This window comes from Oratosquilla oratoria, chromosome 6 (genome assembly GCF_046742065.1).
Source record: "Oratosquilla oratoria isolate Oo_2021 chromosome 6, ASM4674206v1, whole genome shotgun sequence".
NCBI classification, from domain to species: domain Eukaryota; kingdom Metazoa; phylum Arthropoda; class Malacostraca; order Stomatopoda; family Squillidae; genus Oratosquilla; species Oratosquilla oratoria.
Genome location: NC_134782.1, coordinates 60,528,554 through 60,546,053, shown reverse-complemented (window position 1 = coordinate 60,546,053; position 17,500 = coordinate 60,528,554). Strand labels below are relative to the sequence as shown.

The 17,500-nt window shown below is 39.9% G+C and overlaps 2 protein-coding genes across 2 annotated transcripts in view; both read left to right on the top strand.

Annotated features, from left to right (window-relative positions):
* The window catches only part of LOC143026032 (uncharacterized), a 7,424-nt gene extending 4,839 nt beyond the window's left edge, over positions 1-2,585 (top strand). The window contains exon 2 of the mRNA XM_076186022.1: positions 2,483-2,585. Coding sequence (XP_076042137.1) covers positions 2,483-2,585 — 103 coding nt within the window. The remainder of the gene's footprint in view (positions 1-2,482) is intronic.
* LOC143026191 (uncharacterized) overlaps positions 1-17,500 on the top strand; it is a 242,874-nt gene that overhangs the window by 67,866 nt on the left and 157,508 nt on the right. The window lies entirely within an intron of this gene.

Below are 17,500 nucleotides of genomic sequence, written 5' to 3'. Positions count from 1 at the left end.
AACTCAAACGCAAAGGATTGGTTTCCCACCGATTGACAGAAATCTAAGAATTTTCATTTTGGCTGAAATTAAACGATTCTAGTAAGCTTGGGGGGAAGGCTACTGTTCCCCCCCTCTCCCCATCCCAGCCCCTCTAGCATTTCACCTCCCCTCGAACAAAGAAGTACTGGTTAACTGGAACATTACCATGCCCTGGACATGGATTGTGTTCTACTTCCATTCCCTGGAACTCTCAGTGAAATAGCATATAATCCATGTATATATATATGTATATATATATATATATATATATATATATATATATATATATATATATATATATATATATATATATTATATGTATGTTTGTATGTATATACGTATGTATGTACAGTATAGGGTCTTTTCCATTTTACGACATGCAGAATTTTTAGGTTAGGTCAGGTTAGGTTAGGTCAGGTTAGGTTAGGTTTCAGATTAATATTCATTTCTTACCTCTCTTAAGTTGTTGAAATCAACTGCATGCCATAAAATGGAAAAGATCCACAGTACTTATGTATGCATATAGGATGTATGTATGCACGCATGTGTGAGTGAATATACGTATGTATGTATGTATGTATACATGTATATATGTCTAAACAGAAATGTAGTAGCACATTTGTAAATAATACACAAGAAACCCACAGTCGGAGAAAATAAACTTCGAAAGAAAGAAGGTTCTACATTTCGGCTACCAACTGTAGCCCTCTCCAGGAAAGTATTTTCAGGAAAGGTACTTTCCTGAAGAAGGCTACAGTTGGTAGCCGAAATATAGCATCTTCTTTCTTTCGAAGTTTATTTTCTCTGACTGTGGGTTTCTTGTGTGTTATGTATATATGTATGTATGCATATAAGTATGTATGTATGTACGTACGTATGTATGTATATGTATATGTATACTTATTCACCTAACCTATTTCCGGTTTACTAATAGTTCACTACGCTTTCTTTGACCCGTTTTATCATCTCAAACGCCCTGGAACTACTCAAAATCAGTATTCCTTTTCTCAAAGCTCGTAAACGATAATTATTAGTAAATTGTATGTCGCTTAATATGTTTGTTTTTATTGTTTTACAGCAATACGCTGCACGGCTATTTTCATTTCTATTTCAGCTTGCAGCTTTTCATTCCTGTGGGGATGACGCTCGGTCCCCGGAGTGAGCACTCTCTCTCTCTCTCTCTCTCTCTCTCTCTCTCTCTCTCTCTCTCTCTCTCTCTCTCTCTCTCTCTCTCTCTCTCTCTCTCTCTCTCTCTCCCTCCCTCTCTCTCAACTTCGACTCTCACCTTTTTTATACAAGGAGATGTGACATTCAGTGACTGGTTCTACCCCTCCTCTTTCTCAGACAGATACAGCGTTCCCCTTCCCCCACTCACGCAGTGCCGAGGCAGAAGTCCAACGTTTCCTCTCGAAGAGATCTATCTTCACCCCACCCCCCGCACACACACACACCGGGGATGTGTGATTCCAGTTAGTGAAACCCAAGGCATCGGTTGTTCTTTCTATGTGACGACTCCGTCAGTCCGTTTGTGCTCAGATAGAGAGACGTTATCCTCAACTGTTGTGACGTAAAGCACGGAGAGATATTGGATTTAATTCACAGCCCCTCGTCATTGAATTGAGCATAAATCGGCTACTCACTCATCACGACAGGAGGAAAATTTGGAACCACGTTGATACTACGAAAAGTAAACTGACTTCGAGTAAAGAAAACAGGCTACTTGATCTCCTTTGAGCAGGAAGTGGCCGAGGAAGGAGATGGGAAGGGAAGGGACGGGTTATCCCCCCCCCCCCAGACCGACATACCGTTGAGAGCTGCTTGGTTCCGGGTGTCGAGCGTGAGGAGATCTAAGTGTTCATTTCGGTCAGTCGTGACTGGCGCGACCTGCAGTCGTGACCTGACACCGACGAAAGTGGAGCTGCGTGCGTGGACCGTCGGCGCCACTGACCTTGGAACACCGCTGCGGAGATTGGTGACGTCACGTCGTCGATCTTTGGCGCTGGCGACCGACCGAGAGAGAATGAACTACTGGCGCCATTTATTAAATGTCCATTTAACCTTTTTATCTCTTTATCTATGTTATTATTCTAGTAATATGTATTTGATTTACTCCCCTACATGTTTATCTTTTGATCTATCTGCTTATTCATATATATATATATATATATATATATATATATATATATATATATATATATAATATATATATATATATATATATATATATATATATATATATATATATATATATATATATATATATATATATATATATGCATTTACTTGTATTTTGGGAGACAAGTTTATGTATCACAGTTCACTCCACACCTCTTTGCTACCGGGGAGATGGTGGTGAGAGAGAGAGAGAGAGAGAGAGAGAGAGAGAGAGAGAGGAAAAGTGCCACCCAATACGGATAGGGTTTAGTGTATTAAGGGATCCGTAGCCATATGTGGTTCGTAGGCGAAGTTCTTACCAGACGGGATCCTTGTCCCTGGCTGACCTTCCCACGCTCTCCTTCCACGATGGGGCGCGCCGGGCCGTGCCCCATGAAAGATCTCAATAGTTTCTTTGTTGCACGCATAGATGAAAATACGGGATTCGAAACGTATACGCACATACGCACGCGCACACACAAACGCACACACATACACACACACACACACACACACACACACACACACACACACACACACACACACACACTCGCGCGCGCAAATACCAATCGGATCTTCCCCTGAGCATAAGTAGATATATTTTCACAAATGCAGACACTTCTACCACTGGTAAAAATATTTTTGAAACCTTACGGTTAAGAATTATTTCCCAGAGATTTTCAAGCAACATCAATACTACAGTGAGGTTTAAAAAAAATGTATTTTGACGTCCTCTTTTTTCCTTCGCTGTTGACCTCGCTGGAAGTACATTCGCTCTCAACCAAGGACCCAGGCTTCCATAAGGATTCATGACCTCATAATCTGTTCTTGGCTGCAAAGCCATTTCATCCAATAATTGAAATGATTCCCAGGAGATTAACCAACAGAACTCCATAAACAGGATGAACCTGGACTTCATCCAGCGCTGAAATGATCTCATGGAGATTAACCAATATAATTTCATAAACATGGTGCATGTACGATGAGATTTGGTTAGGTTAAGGTATGTCACCCAGCACTGACACGATCTCCAGGGGCTTAACTAACAGAATACCATAAACATTCTGCCTGGGAATGAACGCGCAAGGGTCCGTATGTAGACTATTGAGTGCACGATCAACGCCAGATAAAAGGGACAAGCCGTCGTAAGAGTGCCATTCGAAAGAGAGAGAGAAAGAGAGAGAGAGGGAGAGAGATACAAACCCACCTACGCTCGACCCACCATGCACCTGCCTTCCTTCCCAAGCACGCCAGAATGTTTACATCTTGCCAGGCGGACGCGCGACTTTCATGGGCCAGCACCTCCGTATGTCATTGGAATTAGACTTGAGGCTACTCGACGAAGAAAACGGAGTCCCATGCGTTCTTCGGGTGTTCTTCAAAATTTGCCTGAGAAACATGTAAATGCCATTTTAATTTTCATCTTCATCATCATCATCATCATCATCATCATCATCATCATCATCATCATTGATCTTATTATTATAATGATTACTAGTATCAATTATTATTACTATTATCATTATCATTATAATTAATGTTATTGTTATTATGACTATTATTATCATCATTATTATTATCATTATTATTTCTCGCTTCCAGTAGCTCTGAGGCTTAGGCATCTGTATTGGTTAGTTTTGTCTGTTGTATTTACAAGAATTCTTGTTTCGCTTCTTAAGTTCTTGCCGTACAGTGAAAGATTGTGTCACCTCGGTTCTCCTTTTCTTGAGGTTCTTGGTCATCTAATTTCACGTCATGACTTATCTCTCGTATAATTATTGTTCATTTAAATCGGCTTGCTTGTATGATACTTGTTCGTCACCTCTGGATAGTATCTCTCTTCGAACAACTGCAGAATCCTTGCTATGAATGGAGATTGAATGGTCTCTTGGCAATTTACTCAAAGAATCTCTGTCGATCCTGCGTTTTCGGTTGGCAGCCCTGCTCACCCTTCCCCCGCTGAGCTGACTGAAACCTCAAATTTCCTTAAGATATATTTATATTTCTTTACTTAGCTCAGTGACTATACGAGTTACACGAATTTCATGTACATCTAGGGATGAAGCAGTCCTTGTTCACCTATTTCAAGGCTTTCCATCTCGATAGTGCAAAGAAAAAAGTGATTATAGCGAGTATAAGATAAGGAATATAATTCTAATGTTTATACAGCATTTTACTTATTATCGCTGTGTCCAGTCATTATGAGGCCGGTTGTAAAATTTAACATGTCTGCTGTGATACCATCAATCATGAATATGATTGTGCTTTCACATATCCCATAAAGTGACACATAAAAGAGAAAATGAAAGGTTTATATGATTATCTTTTGATACTGGACGAGTGGCGGGATGCAAGCGTCTTGCTCCCTCTCTCCCTCCCTCCCCTCCTTCCACCCCCAATCAATCTCATGAGTCAAAATTGAACATGACTTGAGTACATACCGTTCATAGCTTTTCGCATCTCGTTTAGTTTACGGCTTTCATCACCTCATATTCATTATCTTCAAGAGTCTTTGAATACGGTTGTACCAACGTATATGGTCGGAAGAGTGACACTCAGATCGGAAATTGAAATATTTAGATTTGAAAAAGTTCGCTACGATGCAACTCACGAACTTTTTTTATATCTAATTATTTCAATTTCCGATCTGAGTGTCGCTCTTCCGACTGTGTACGGTGGTACAACCGTATTCAAAGACTCAAGAAGATAACGAATATGAGATGATGAAAGCCGTAAGTTAATTGAGATGCGAAAATCCATGAGCGGTATGTACTCAAGTCATGTTCAATTTTGACTCATTTGGAAGGAGGGAGGGAAAGAGCATGGCGCTGTTGCATCCCGCCACCCGTCCAGTATCAAAGGATAATTAATCATATAAATCTTTCATTTTCTCTTTTATGTGTCACTTTATGGGATATGTGAAAGCACAGTCATATTCATGATTATTTCATATCACAGAAGACATGTTAAATTTTACAAGCAGCCTCATAATGACTGGACACAGCGATAATAAGTAAAATGCTGTATAAACATTAAAATTATATTCCTTATCTTATACTCGCTATAATTACTTTCTTTGCACTATCGAGATGGAAAGCTTTGAAATAGGTGAACAAGGACTGCTTCATCCCTAGATGTACATGAAATTCGTGTAACTCGTATAGTCACTGAGCTAAGTGAAGAAATATCAATATATTTTAAGGAAATTTGAGGTTTCAGCCAGCTCAGCGGGGGAAGGGTGAGCAGGGCTGCCAACCGAAAACGCAGGATCGACTGAGATTCTTTGAGTGAATTGCCTATAGTCGCATTTCAATTCTTCCTGTAAGCCCTGGTCACACCTACGCGACTCAAGTGAGTTCGTTTGAGAAGAAATGACTTCGTTTACAATATTTTGTTTTTCGTATCTCCAAATGTCAAATCACCTTTACGTCATATATTGAGACGCTGAATGACGACGTAAGAGAAGTTAACCTACACGAATATTAGATACATTGTTTGTCCTTAGGGTAGTCTAGAATACTGTAAGTGAAATCATCTTTCAGCTGATCGGACGTTAGTAAAAGAATAGTGATGGTTTTGTCTGTGCTCTGTCTATGGCTGTAGTTTTTTTTTTTTTTTTTTTTTAGATTCAAAACAAGATCTTTTGACCCGCAGGTTTCTGAGGTGTTTGAGAGTGCGCTCGTTCTTCTCCCCGAATGTGCTTCTGCTAGAGGGTGAGGGAAGGAATTGTTAGTATAAAACATCAGCAATAGTTTAAGCTAGTCTGGGTGTGCGCGCGGTGTGTATGCGCGTGCACACGTACCTGTGAATCACCACGGTCTTGAATCACGTGTTGATCTTGTGATCGACAGTTGATGTCCTCTCGGATGAGACCTCTCAGTTCATATATGACTCCATTCATTAGTAATGCTGTACATGCATGCAAATTTTCGCGTGCGTTATTACGGAGGAGCATTATGGGCAGACCGCTTTTGTTGTCCTCGCAAAATGCAGTTGCCAGTGACCGACAGAGAGGAAGGAAGGAACTATCGGTCAGTCGGTCGGTCTGTCCTGTGCCTCAAGGTCACGCTTCTTCTCCTTATTCGTGACTTTGGTTGAAGATGCCAGCTGGTTTGCCTGGGCGCCCATTATCACCAAATACCCCCTCCATCGCCTAAATGTACACCTGGGACAAGGTCACACGCAAAGCCTCTCATTATCAAGTTATAATTCGAGTTACTCAGATGTTAATACTAATATATATATATATATATATATATATATATATATATATATATATATATATATATATATATATATATATATATGCTGAGATATTCTGACAGGTTGATGTAAGTGGGAATAGGAAACACAGGATTCTTAATCTAAATATATTCAGGAGAATAATCTCAGATTAAGACTGATTCCCACTCATGTCACACCCACACACACCCACACACACACACACACACACACACACACACACACACACACACACACACACACACATACACACACACATACACACACATATATATATGTATATATATATATATATATATATTCAAAAATATGGGAGCAGATTCTCTTGTACACAAATAGTATTGAAATCAACAGCATTCTAACAATTGATAACCTTATTAGTATTTTCTAGATTTGTAACAAGGATCCGGTCATTCGGAGGGGTGAGCAAAGACAAGTTCCCCAAAAGCATCAATTTAATATCCTATTCAGCGTTTCGTCTATATAGAGACATCTTCAGGAAAAATCTGGAAAATACAAAAATACAAACATAACAGGGAAATTTACAAGAGCGCCATTCTTAATTTTTCTGCCTAGTAAGTAAATTTCCCTGTTGCGTTTTAAATTTTGTGTTCATACTTGTATGTTTGTATTTTTGTATTTTCCTTAAGATGTCTCTATACAGACGAAGCGTTGAATAAGATATTAAGTGGATGTTTCTCGGCGAACTTGTCTTTGCTCACCCCCGCATGACCGGATCCTTGTTAGAAGCCTTGAAAATACAAACAAGATTATCAACTGTAAGAATGCTGTCAATTTCAATACATATATACATATATCTATATATATATATATATATAATATGTATATATATAATATATATATAATATATATATATATATACATATATATATATATATATATATATATATATATATATATATATGAGATCAGAACAAAAGATTTATTGGTTGAATGAAGCTGGCGCTCGTGAGGTTTTAAGAAAATAAATTAATGACGAAGGAAGAGGATGATGATATGTATCCCGAAGATAATTTAGGAGGAGCCAAACCACCTCTGAGTTTTTATACCATTATTCATAGCAAAGCTTTTAGTGGTGATTCATAGTAGTCAAAAGAAAATAGATAAAAAAAAAAAGTAATTTGATGTATGAGTGCGCGCGTGTGTTGTGTGCGTGCGCGTGTGTATGTGTGTGTTTGTGCGTAAGTGTGCGTGCACGCGCGTGCAAACGTGCTTGTTCATTTGCTCCTAGTGTGCTTTCGCATGCGTTTTACTGTTGTTAGTTATTTATACAATTCTATTTTGACTGATATTTTCTTATTTTCATTTTCTACTTGTTTGTACTTACCTGAGACGGGCAGGCGGAACGGTCCTGGGGGCGAGTTTCCTTGAAGATAGCCACACACCAAGAATCGATCGCGGCGTCGAACCAAACAGAGGCCAGCTAAAAACAACAATAGAAAATAAATAAATTGCTTCACTGATTAATGAATTAATGTAGATAGAACATCAAGTAGCTGATGCTAAAATGGTAAGACGATGGTGCAGCGGGTGGAACAATTGACTGTCGACTCGGGTCTCAAGGCGGATTGGATAGGCTCGTTGGCCGGATACGGGTCGGGTGGGGGGAAGGAGGTGAAGGCAGCAATCACCTGGAAACGGAAATGGCTCGCCAATCACTCCCTGGAGTACGACCAAACGTGGAGAATTGAAAAATTAATTTGAACAAACGACTTCTGGGATGGGGTGGGGAATGGATGATTGAAAGGGGAGAAATGGAGGAGAGGAGGAGGAATCGAGGTAATAGACTTGGGAAAGGAAATTGAGAAATGCTGAAGAGGAGGATGAAGAGAGGAAGTAGGAAGATTCGGCCCGTGAGAGGGGAGGGGGGGGGGGGGTAGGAGTGGGGGGGGGAAGAGGAGGGGTTGATAAAAAAGAGTATTAATGGCGAGTACTGATAAATACCGACGTCGGTAATTCAAATCATTTGTATTCTTTTTTTATCTAATTTCAATTGTTTTATTAAAACTTTCATCTTGGCTTATTCTCTTGCTTTTTTTTTTTTTTTTTTTTTTTAGTAATATCACATCATTTTAGTTTATTTTGATTTTTGTCTTATCTTAGTTAAATTTCGTTTTACAATTTTAATTAACTATCATTTAACTTCTTTTATGTAATTTGGTTTTGTTCATTTTAAATATTTTTGAAGTAGAGAGTTGCGAAAAAGACTTGAGAAACAGAGCCCGCAAACCACCGCTCAAAAAAAAAAAAAAAAAAAAAAGGAACAGCAAGCCAATTTGTGACTTGTGCATTTGTGCGCACGTGTGTGTGTGTGTGTGTGTGTGTGTGTGTGTGTGTGTGTGTGTGTGTGTGTGTGTGTGTGTGTGTGTGTGTGTGTGTTTTGTACACGTGTGCGTATGTGTGTGTATGTGTATTTTTGTACACGTGTGTGTGTGTGTAATTGTGTACGCGCGTGTATCTGTGTGCATGTGTGTGTGTGTGTGTGTGTGTGTGTGTGTGTGTGTGTGTGTGTGTGTGTGTGTGTGTGTCTGTGTGTGTGTATGTGTGTGTATTCGTGTACGCGCGTGTATTTGTGTACACGTGTGTGTGTGTGTGTGTGTGTGTGTGTGTGTGTGTGTGTGTGTGTGTGTGTGTGTGTGTGTAGGTTGTGTGTGTGTGTGTGTGTGTGTGTGTGTGTGTGTGTGTGTGTAGGTTGTGTGTGTGTGTGTCTGTGTATTTGTAAGTGTGTACTTATGTGTGTGTGTGTGTGTGTGATTTCTTTAGTCCGAACAAATCTTGATCCATTAGCCAGAATAGGATTAAACCATACATCGGAATAAAGGAGAGAAAAAAAAGTACAAATAGACGCCACATACTTCATTGGCGACAGAAAACGGGGATGCAGTTACCCACACATTCAAGAGAAACAAGGCTAGGTATTGTTCGAAGACATCATCACACTGGGCTAGTTTTCCTTCAATTGTTGGAGCAGATTTGTAGCTCGCAGCTGTCGAGAGGAAATATCTGATATGCTGGAGGGAGAAAAATCCTTCAGCATAACAAATGACATTCTCTGCATTTTTTTGTCAAGAAAACAGAATATCTTACCATAGAGATTTTACGGCGGAAGAGGTGAGAGGTACGGCCGATTAATCGAAGGTTGAAGGAAAAATACCCCAGTGTGATAGCCTCTTGAGTCTTGTGGTTCTTGAGTAGACAGAGTCGTCAAAGAGTCAATTAGGGTCACAACAACACCACCCCCACCCCCTCGGGGCTTCCCACGGCTGAAGAAAGACGTTTAACGACAAGCACCGTGGTCTAGGATAACGTGCTGGAATCGCAAAAGACATTCGTTATACTCCCGGATGAGAGCTCAGAATTCATATATAGACAGATCCTACCTCATCTAACCTGGAAACCTCAAATATGAAGAGAATGGCCTGGTCCTTGCCAGAATAAAGACTCCGTGGTCCGCCGTCGCGATGGCAGGGTCAAGGCGAAGGTCAACAGAGGTCATTGATTTTTTTTTTTTTATTTTTTTTTTTACAAAGTCTAAGGGAGTCGATTGTTTTTTTTTTTTTCAGAGTTCAAGAGACCATCTTTATTGTTGACCCTCCCTCACCTTCGAGGGCGATATGACGTCACGTTATCGTTAACGAACGAACGATGGACGTTTGTGTCCTATTCAACGGCTGCGGCTGCTGGACCTCGTGTTCCTTACTGAGGTTTCCGTGCGTTCTTCGTCGCCGTTAAGGCTAAAGACCTCAAACGCTTTATTTACTTTTACGATGATTTTCTGATTGTTTGGTTGAACGTTAATCCCGTGCTTGAGGACATGTTGCTGCTATATTTTCCTCAGGTTGACACATAAAAGTATGGTTCTTTGATACACCGTAATATTATCTTGTCTTAAAACATGTGCAAGGGAACTGGTAGATTAGAGAAACAATTACAAATGGCCCGTAAAACGCTCACTCGGAAAGATCCGAGAAGAGAGTGTGTCATTTCAAGGAACCTTGATTAGGTTTTTCCTTTTAAGGCGAGGCGGGGATGAAGACGATGATTCTAGTACTACATGTATGTCTGGGTTTTCGAAGTAGAGAGAAAGAAGGGATTGCAACTGTTGGTTTTTGAGAAGGGATTTATATCTCGTTTGGGGGAAATGAAAGAGAGAGAGAGAGAGAGGTATATGGAGACTGAGGGGGAGAGGGAGTGGGAGATGGACAGGGAGAGGAAGACGAAAAAGGAAATGATGGGAGAGAGAGAGAGGGAGGGAGGGAAGAAGGGAGTTAGAGAGGCAGAGGCAGCATTGTGTCATGCAGGAAGGAAGAGGTAGAAAGGAAGCTGTCAGTGAGAGAACAGTGAACATGACGAACCATCCACATCCTTAGGCAAGGAGCCAGCAGTCTCGAGGAGACTTCAGGTGATCACAAGGGTCCAAATTTTCTGCATCATGTTCTTGACAGGTAAAGATCGGCCGACGGTTTGGTAGGGTGGGAAAGGGCAAGGTGGCTTTGATGGAGCGGACGTTCCCTGATGCGCCGTTTCGTGGTTTCGCATACCGCCCAGTGAGATCGTGGCCCCTGCGTTGTTCAGGAACCTCAACAAGGGTGACTGCCATTTGACCTGGCAGCCCGAAGACATGTGACACCTTAGCGTCTCTTGGTGTAGAACTGTTACCTAAGCAGCCTCGGTGGACAAACTGACCTGATCGTGGACCAAGTTTAAAAACTTTTTTTATATTATTTAATTTTTATGTGTATGTGTGTGTGTGTGTGTGTGTGTGTGTGTGTGTGTGTGTGTGTGTGTGTGTGTGTGTGTGTGTGTGTGTGTGTGTGTCACTGTAGGATCTCCAAGTTGTTTAAAATATAAATCCATTTGAAGAAGAGCTGAAGACAATCATGATAAAAGGACATATTGTCTTCATTTTATCTATTTAATTTATCTGTGATTAATTAACACTTTTCTTGCTGTAATACTGGTACTAGCATTGTGACTTGATTATTTGTATAATCTTTTCTTCAAAGTAGTTGTAGTTATTTGTGTATCCATTTGTTTAACGAGTAAGTAATTAATTATCCCTTACTTTTCTTTATTTACTCGTTTACCAAATTTCTAATAAATTTCTTATTCAATCAAGTATTTCTATCCGTTTATCTACTTATCTATCTATCCATGTTTATTTATCAATGTCGAGATTTTTAAAGTATTTGGTGTTTAGAAGGCTTGCGTCGAAAGAAAACATTAAAAAAAGAATATATATATATATATATATATATATATATATATGTATATATATATATATATATATGTGTGTGTGTGTGTGTGTGTGTGTGTGTGTGTGTGTGTGTGTATTTATATATATATTTATATATATAAATGTATATATATATATATATATATATATATATACGAATAAATCATAAAAACACGTTTGGTCACCTTTCATTTTATTTTCAAATTGGTTTTATTACACACACACACACACACACACACACACATATATATATATATATATATGCATATGTATATATATATATATAAATACATATATATATGCATATATATATATATATATATATATATATTATATATATATATATATATATATACATATATATATATAAAAATATATATATATATAAAATGTTGTTTTTCCAGATAAGGCCTTGGGAGTTGTTCAGGTCATGTCGGGTTGAGTCGGGTGTTGCTGTTTTTGAGTCGGTTTTCGTCGTGTTGTCTCGTCGTCGTCGTATTTGCATAAGATGTGTGAAATCCAGTTTTTGCGCCTCAGGAGGAGGGGCAGGAGGACGAAGAACTGGAAGCGGGACAGCTCAGCTGTCTTGTTTCGCCTCGTCTCCCTCTTTTATGTCCCCCAGTGTGTGGGTGCGCCTTTAACCTACCCCTCCCCCCCCCCATTCCCTCACCACTTCTGCAACCCCAACAACATGGTGCGGGGTACAGTAACACACGAGGACTCCCTTCCAATATATATATATATATATATATATATATATATATATATATACATATATATATATATATATATATATATACTGTATATATATATGTATGTATATATATATATATATATATATATATATATATGTACAACACTGAATGGGTCCCAGTGATCTCTCTTGATAGCGTAGTTGGTTAGTTACTATGGCACTTGTCATGTGATCGCTGAGTTCGAGTCCTCGGCAGTACCGCATTTCAATTTCTGCATGTGGCCCCATTGGGTCTCCCGATGTTGATGGCTTAGAATTAAAGTGCATTGTGGTTGTTAATATATATATATATATATATATATATATATATATATATATATATATATATATAATATGTGTGTGTGTGTGTGTGTGTATATATATGTATATAATATAATATATATATATATATATGTATATATAATGTATGTATGTATTGCATGTATGTATCGGGACGTTACAGCACTCATGAACAGGAAGCATATGAACGTGACCCAGCCATCCCCTAAGGGAGCAGTTCCCTCTTGAAGCCCTCAGACTCCAAATGGATTGCCCAATATGGCCCCATACCCCCTTCACTTTGCTGTCGAAATAATCGTCACCATTTTTACTAGCTGCCAGTATGACTTCAAAATATGCCAATAGATTGAATTTAGTGTACTGGGAATAGAACATAAAGTAAAAACATAAGCATTGATAACTTTATTATATTTTTATTTACAAAAAGTGAAATAAGAAAATGAGATAGCAAATGTACAAACAGCTACAACTAAATAGTAACAAGTCGATGGCATAACACAGACTCTTATTGTTTTTTGTGCAATGAGAGCATGGAATCGGGGTACAATCACTGACAAAGCTACTCGCATGTCATCTGGCACGTCAGGTGTCATATATATCAAGTGTCATAAGTGTCAAAACATGGAATGACAGCACTTCTTATCTGACACATACCCTCAGTTAAGAAACCTTTACCTAAAGCGTGCACCGTAAGGGTCGTAACAAGATCAGGTCGGTTCTCTTCAGAGAGAATACAGATCGACATGACGCCACGGCGGAGGCGTGCAGAGCGCCTCGTGACGACATACCGGTGTATTTCTTACCGAAATGAAGTGACCTGTTCTTGTCTTGACCTTAGTCGACCTGAGGAGGTTTGGAAACGCCATCTACGTGACTTGACTAAACATTTCGTCCGGAAAATGTCGATACTCGTGGGAAAAAAAAAATAAAATAAAAGGGAGGAAGCTAGCGAGGAAGGAAGAGAGAGAGAGACGGGGGTGGGGGGTGAGGTTAGGGAGAGAGGTGGGGAGGGAGAGAGGGAGGAGGGAGAGAGGGAAAGAGGAAAAGGATCTAGAAAGAGTGGTAATTGGCGGAAGGACGCTGAAAAAAAAAAGATGAAGAGGTCGAAGGGAGGGAAGGAGGATTTTTTTTTTTTTTTGGGAGGGGGAGGAATGGCGTTTAGAAAGAGTGGTGACGATCGGCTAGTAGAGGAAAGGCAAACGTGATGAAGTGGGAAGAAGAGCGAGAGAAAGATATCCGACCCGGATGGAAGTGAACTTCCCCACTGGGAGAGGCGTGGCGAGGCCAATAGTGAGTGAATGAAGGACAGGGTTGAAGTCACAAGGCAGGCCAGGGCAGGCCATGGCAGGCCAGGGCAAGCCAGGCCAAAATAAGAGAGGTCGCTGGGGGCGGAGATTAGGGTTCAGGTCGGGGGGCGTTGGCTGATGGAGCTCTTGAGAGGAGCGAAGAGAATAGGGGAAGGACGGGGGAAAATGTACTGTAGTCCATATTTCATGTCTGTCTGTCTCCGGAGACACCAGCAAAGGAAAAGAAAAATATCAATAATATGTGTGCATATATATATATATATATATATATATATATATATATATTTATTTAAATATATATATATTAAATAATATATATATATATATTTTTTTTTTTTTTTTTTTTTTTTTTTTTTTTTTTTTAATAACATAATTCGAAGGGAAGTTGTAAGGACAAAGGGAAGTACAAAAACAGAACGCCGACAAAGGGGCTCTCCAGAACAAAAATGACGAAGGTTATCACACTGGGCAGTTTCCACGGGCTTCTTCTCCAGCGCCGACAGCTGAGAGTTCGTTTGAATATAAAACAACTTCGGCTACAACATTTCAATTTTCAAATCCCTAAATATCAAATTATCTTTCCGTCATATATACCAAAGCTGAATGATAAACTGAGAAATTCTAAACCTATACGAATGATAGACATACTGTTGAAATTTTCTTAGAGAAATTTTGGTTTCAGTTGGAGGTAGGATGTCGGAGGAAAAATAGCCCAGTGTGATAGCCCCTTAATACTTCGACAATCGAAGTCAAGCTCCCATGGATGGGGCATATTACCTGAGATTCTCATCCTGAAAGAGTCGACAGGTTTCAGTCATCATTTGGATTTCACGTAATAAGGATGTCTGCCGGCGCTCTACTCATTTAATCATTAAACCACCACAGCTTTGGAGCGTCCTTTTTCGTGCCACCATCAGACTTCTTTGATGCATTGATGGCAGCCATTTCCCTGTGAAACTGTGTGTTTTCAGGGTATAAAGTTTTTTGGTAATGTCTTCATTCCGCACATTACATTTTGTTTTAAGAAAAGAAGTCAGCTTTCGATGTTTGTACTTTTTATATTTCTCATCTTATATTCTTTGCACTTGATATTCCAAATGGCTGGGTACTGCTTTAGTAGCTTAATGTAATGTAAGATAATAGTCTTCGTCCACTCGAAAGGCTTTGCGGAGGTTGCTTGTGACATTGTATGAAACTAGAAGAGCGAAGCAGAGCACATGCTTTTTCTCCCTTCAACTGTTGACACACTGCGCAGCGATTAGAAATCGGTACGCCCATGACTGCTTTCATGATGCTGCGACGTTTTTCAACTCATCGCTTCAATACATCGCGCATCAAATACTCGTACGTCCGCCACCACTGTTGTTATATTTTATCTCACTGATTATCTTCATATACAGGACGTGACAGTGATATCCATTATTTTTCGACACTCTTAGATAAATTCCACAAACCGAAATCGACATCGTCTAATTTTTACTGCTTATACTTACTTCAGTAAAAATAATTACCTAATTTTAGTTTTATCTTATAATTAAATTAACAAAGCTTTATCACACACCAGTAAGTAAAATTTATAGCATTAAGAGTCATGTTCTTAATTCTAAATACACTTATGCAGCAATTTATGTCGTATTTTTTTTTAATATCGGTTTCTAAATTAGCTAAGTCACCCCTTTGCCCCATGGAATGTGAGACAATTGAAAATTCTAGCGCTAATAGGAAACTACGAGCCTGACTGCGAAAGGTCCCATTGGATAGGATAGTGGTAGCAGTAGTGTTAGTTCATCTTCTATTGCCTAGTTGCTCTGTTTTCTCACTGTAACTTAGTATAGTAAACACAAACAGCCTCGTTACGGACAGTAGGCCTGCTGTTGTTTGTTCTTCCTTTGTGTTTATTTGTGAGGTGGATGATGACGGAGAGAGGCGGTGATGTCATCTGTGACGTCATCAGGCCGTCCATCTCCTAGAGGTCACGGGGGGGTCACTTACCAAAGTCTCGTTAAATAACAAATCAGGCATCAGGCAGCAAAGACAGAAAACGAAAAGAAGAAAAAAAAGAAGAGGCGATGAAATGTAGCACAAAAATGTAAAGAAAAAAATATTAAATGTAGTACTATTCACAGTTTTGAGAATCTCTGAATAAACGACAAAATAAGATGGTATGATGTCTGTTCATGGCTTATTCTCTCTATTCTTGTGAATGTTTTTATTTGGTTTTCTGTCCTCGACATTTGAACTCGTCGCATAGTCTACTGTCTCTTGTCATCTATGTTTTGTCTTAGCAACCGATAGGGAAAGAAAAGGAAAGAGAGAATGAGAGAAAGAGAGAAAGAGGGAAAGAGGGAAAGAAAAGGAAAGAGAGAATGAAAGAAAAAGGGAAAGAGGAAAAGAAAAGAAGGAAGAAAGAAGAACATAGAAAGAGAAGTGCTATTGGTCTTGTTATTCGTAATTATGTGGAAACGGAAGGGAAGAAAGAGAAACAGGGAGAGATATAGTAGAAAAAGGAGAAAGAAGAGAAGGAAAAATAGTAGGAAGAGGAGGGGAAGGAGTAGGAGGAAAAGGAGGAAGAGAAGGAGGAGAAGGAGTAGGAGGAGAGGGAGGAGAAAGAGGAGGTGGAGGGCTGAAGAAAGAGAGTGAAAAAGAGTGAAGAGTCGAAGCTGTAATTAGCATGTCGAGCCTAAGGCCTTGAAGGAGCGAGCTTGCGATGGTCACACCAGATCATGATATGTAAACCCGTTCCTCCTAAGATGGGTCTGACCTTGGGAGAGGGGGGGGACAGAGGGGGGGAGAAGGGAGGTAGGGGGGGGATACGACAGACCTCGTGATTTTAGAACAGTTACTTCTTAACAGCCATCGTGACACTTCGCCTCTCGAGGAATAACTCTCTCCCCCTCCCCCCAACTCCCACCCTTCCCCCCCCTCTCTTTCTCTCTCATTATTTACCTAATTGTAGTATATAGGAAAGGAGCTACGCTCGTCGGGTTCCGTCTCCCACTCTGACATATCATACCGAGCCACAAATTAATGTACAGTTCCAACATAATCTATAGACTCGATGTACCAGTGTGTGTGTGTGTGTGTGTGTGTGTGTGTGTGTGTGTGTGTGTGTGTGTGTGTGTGTGTGTGTGTGTGTGTGTGTGTGTGTGTGTGTGTGATTGTGTGTGTGTGAAATTGTGTGTGCGTGTATGTGTGTGTGTTTTGTGTGTGCGTGTATGTGTGTGTGTTTTGTGTGTGTGTGTGTGTGTGTTTGTGTGTGTATGTGCGCGCGCGTGTGTATGTGTGTGTATGTGCGTGTGTGCATGAATGTGCGTGCGTGCGTGTGTGTGTGTGTGCTTAGTTCTATTTTCTTTTCAGTTTTTCTCAAGTTCTATGGTTCTGTACCACTTCCACAAGAGGAATGTTTGCTTACTTGCTTTGGACTTTTTCCGGATGCAGTGCACTGAAGAGCAAGGGGGAGGAGGAGGGGAGGGGTTTGAAGTGGGG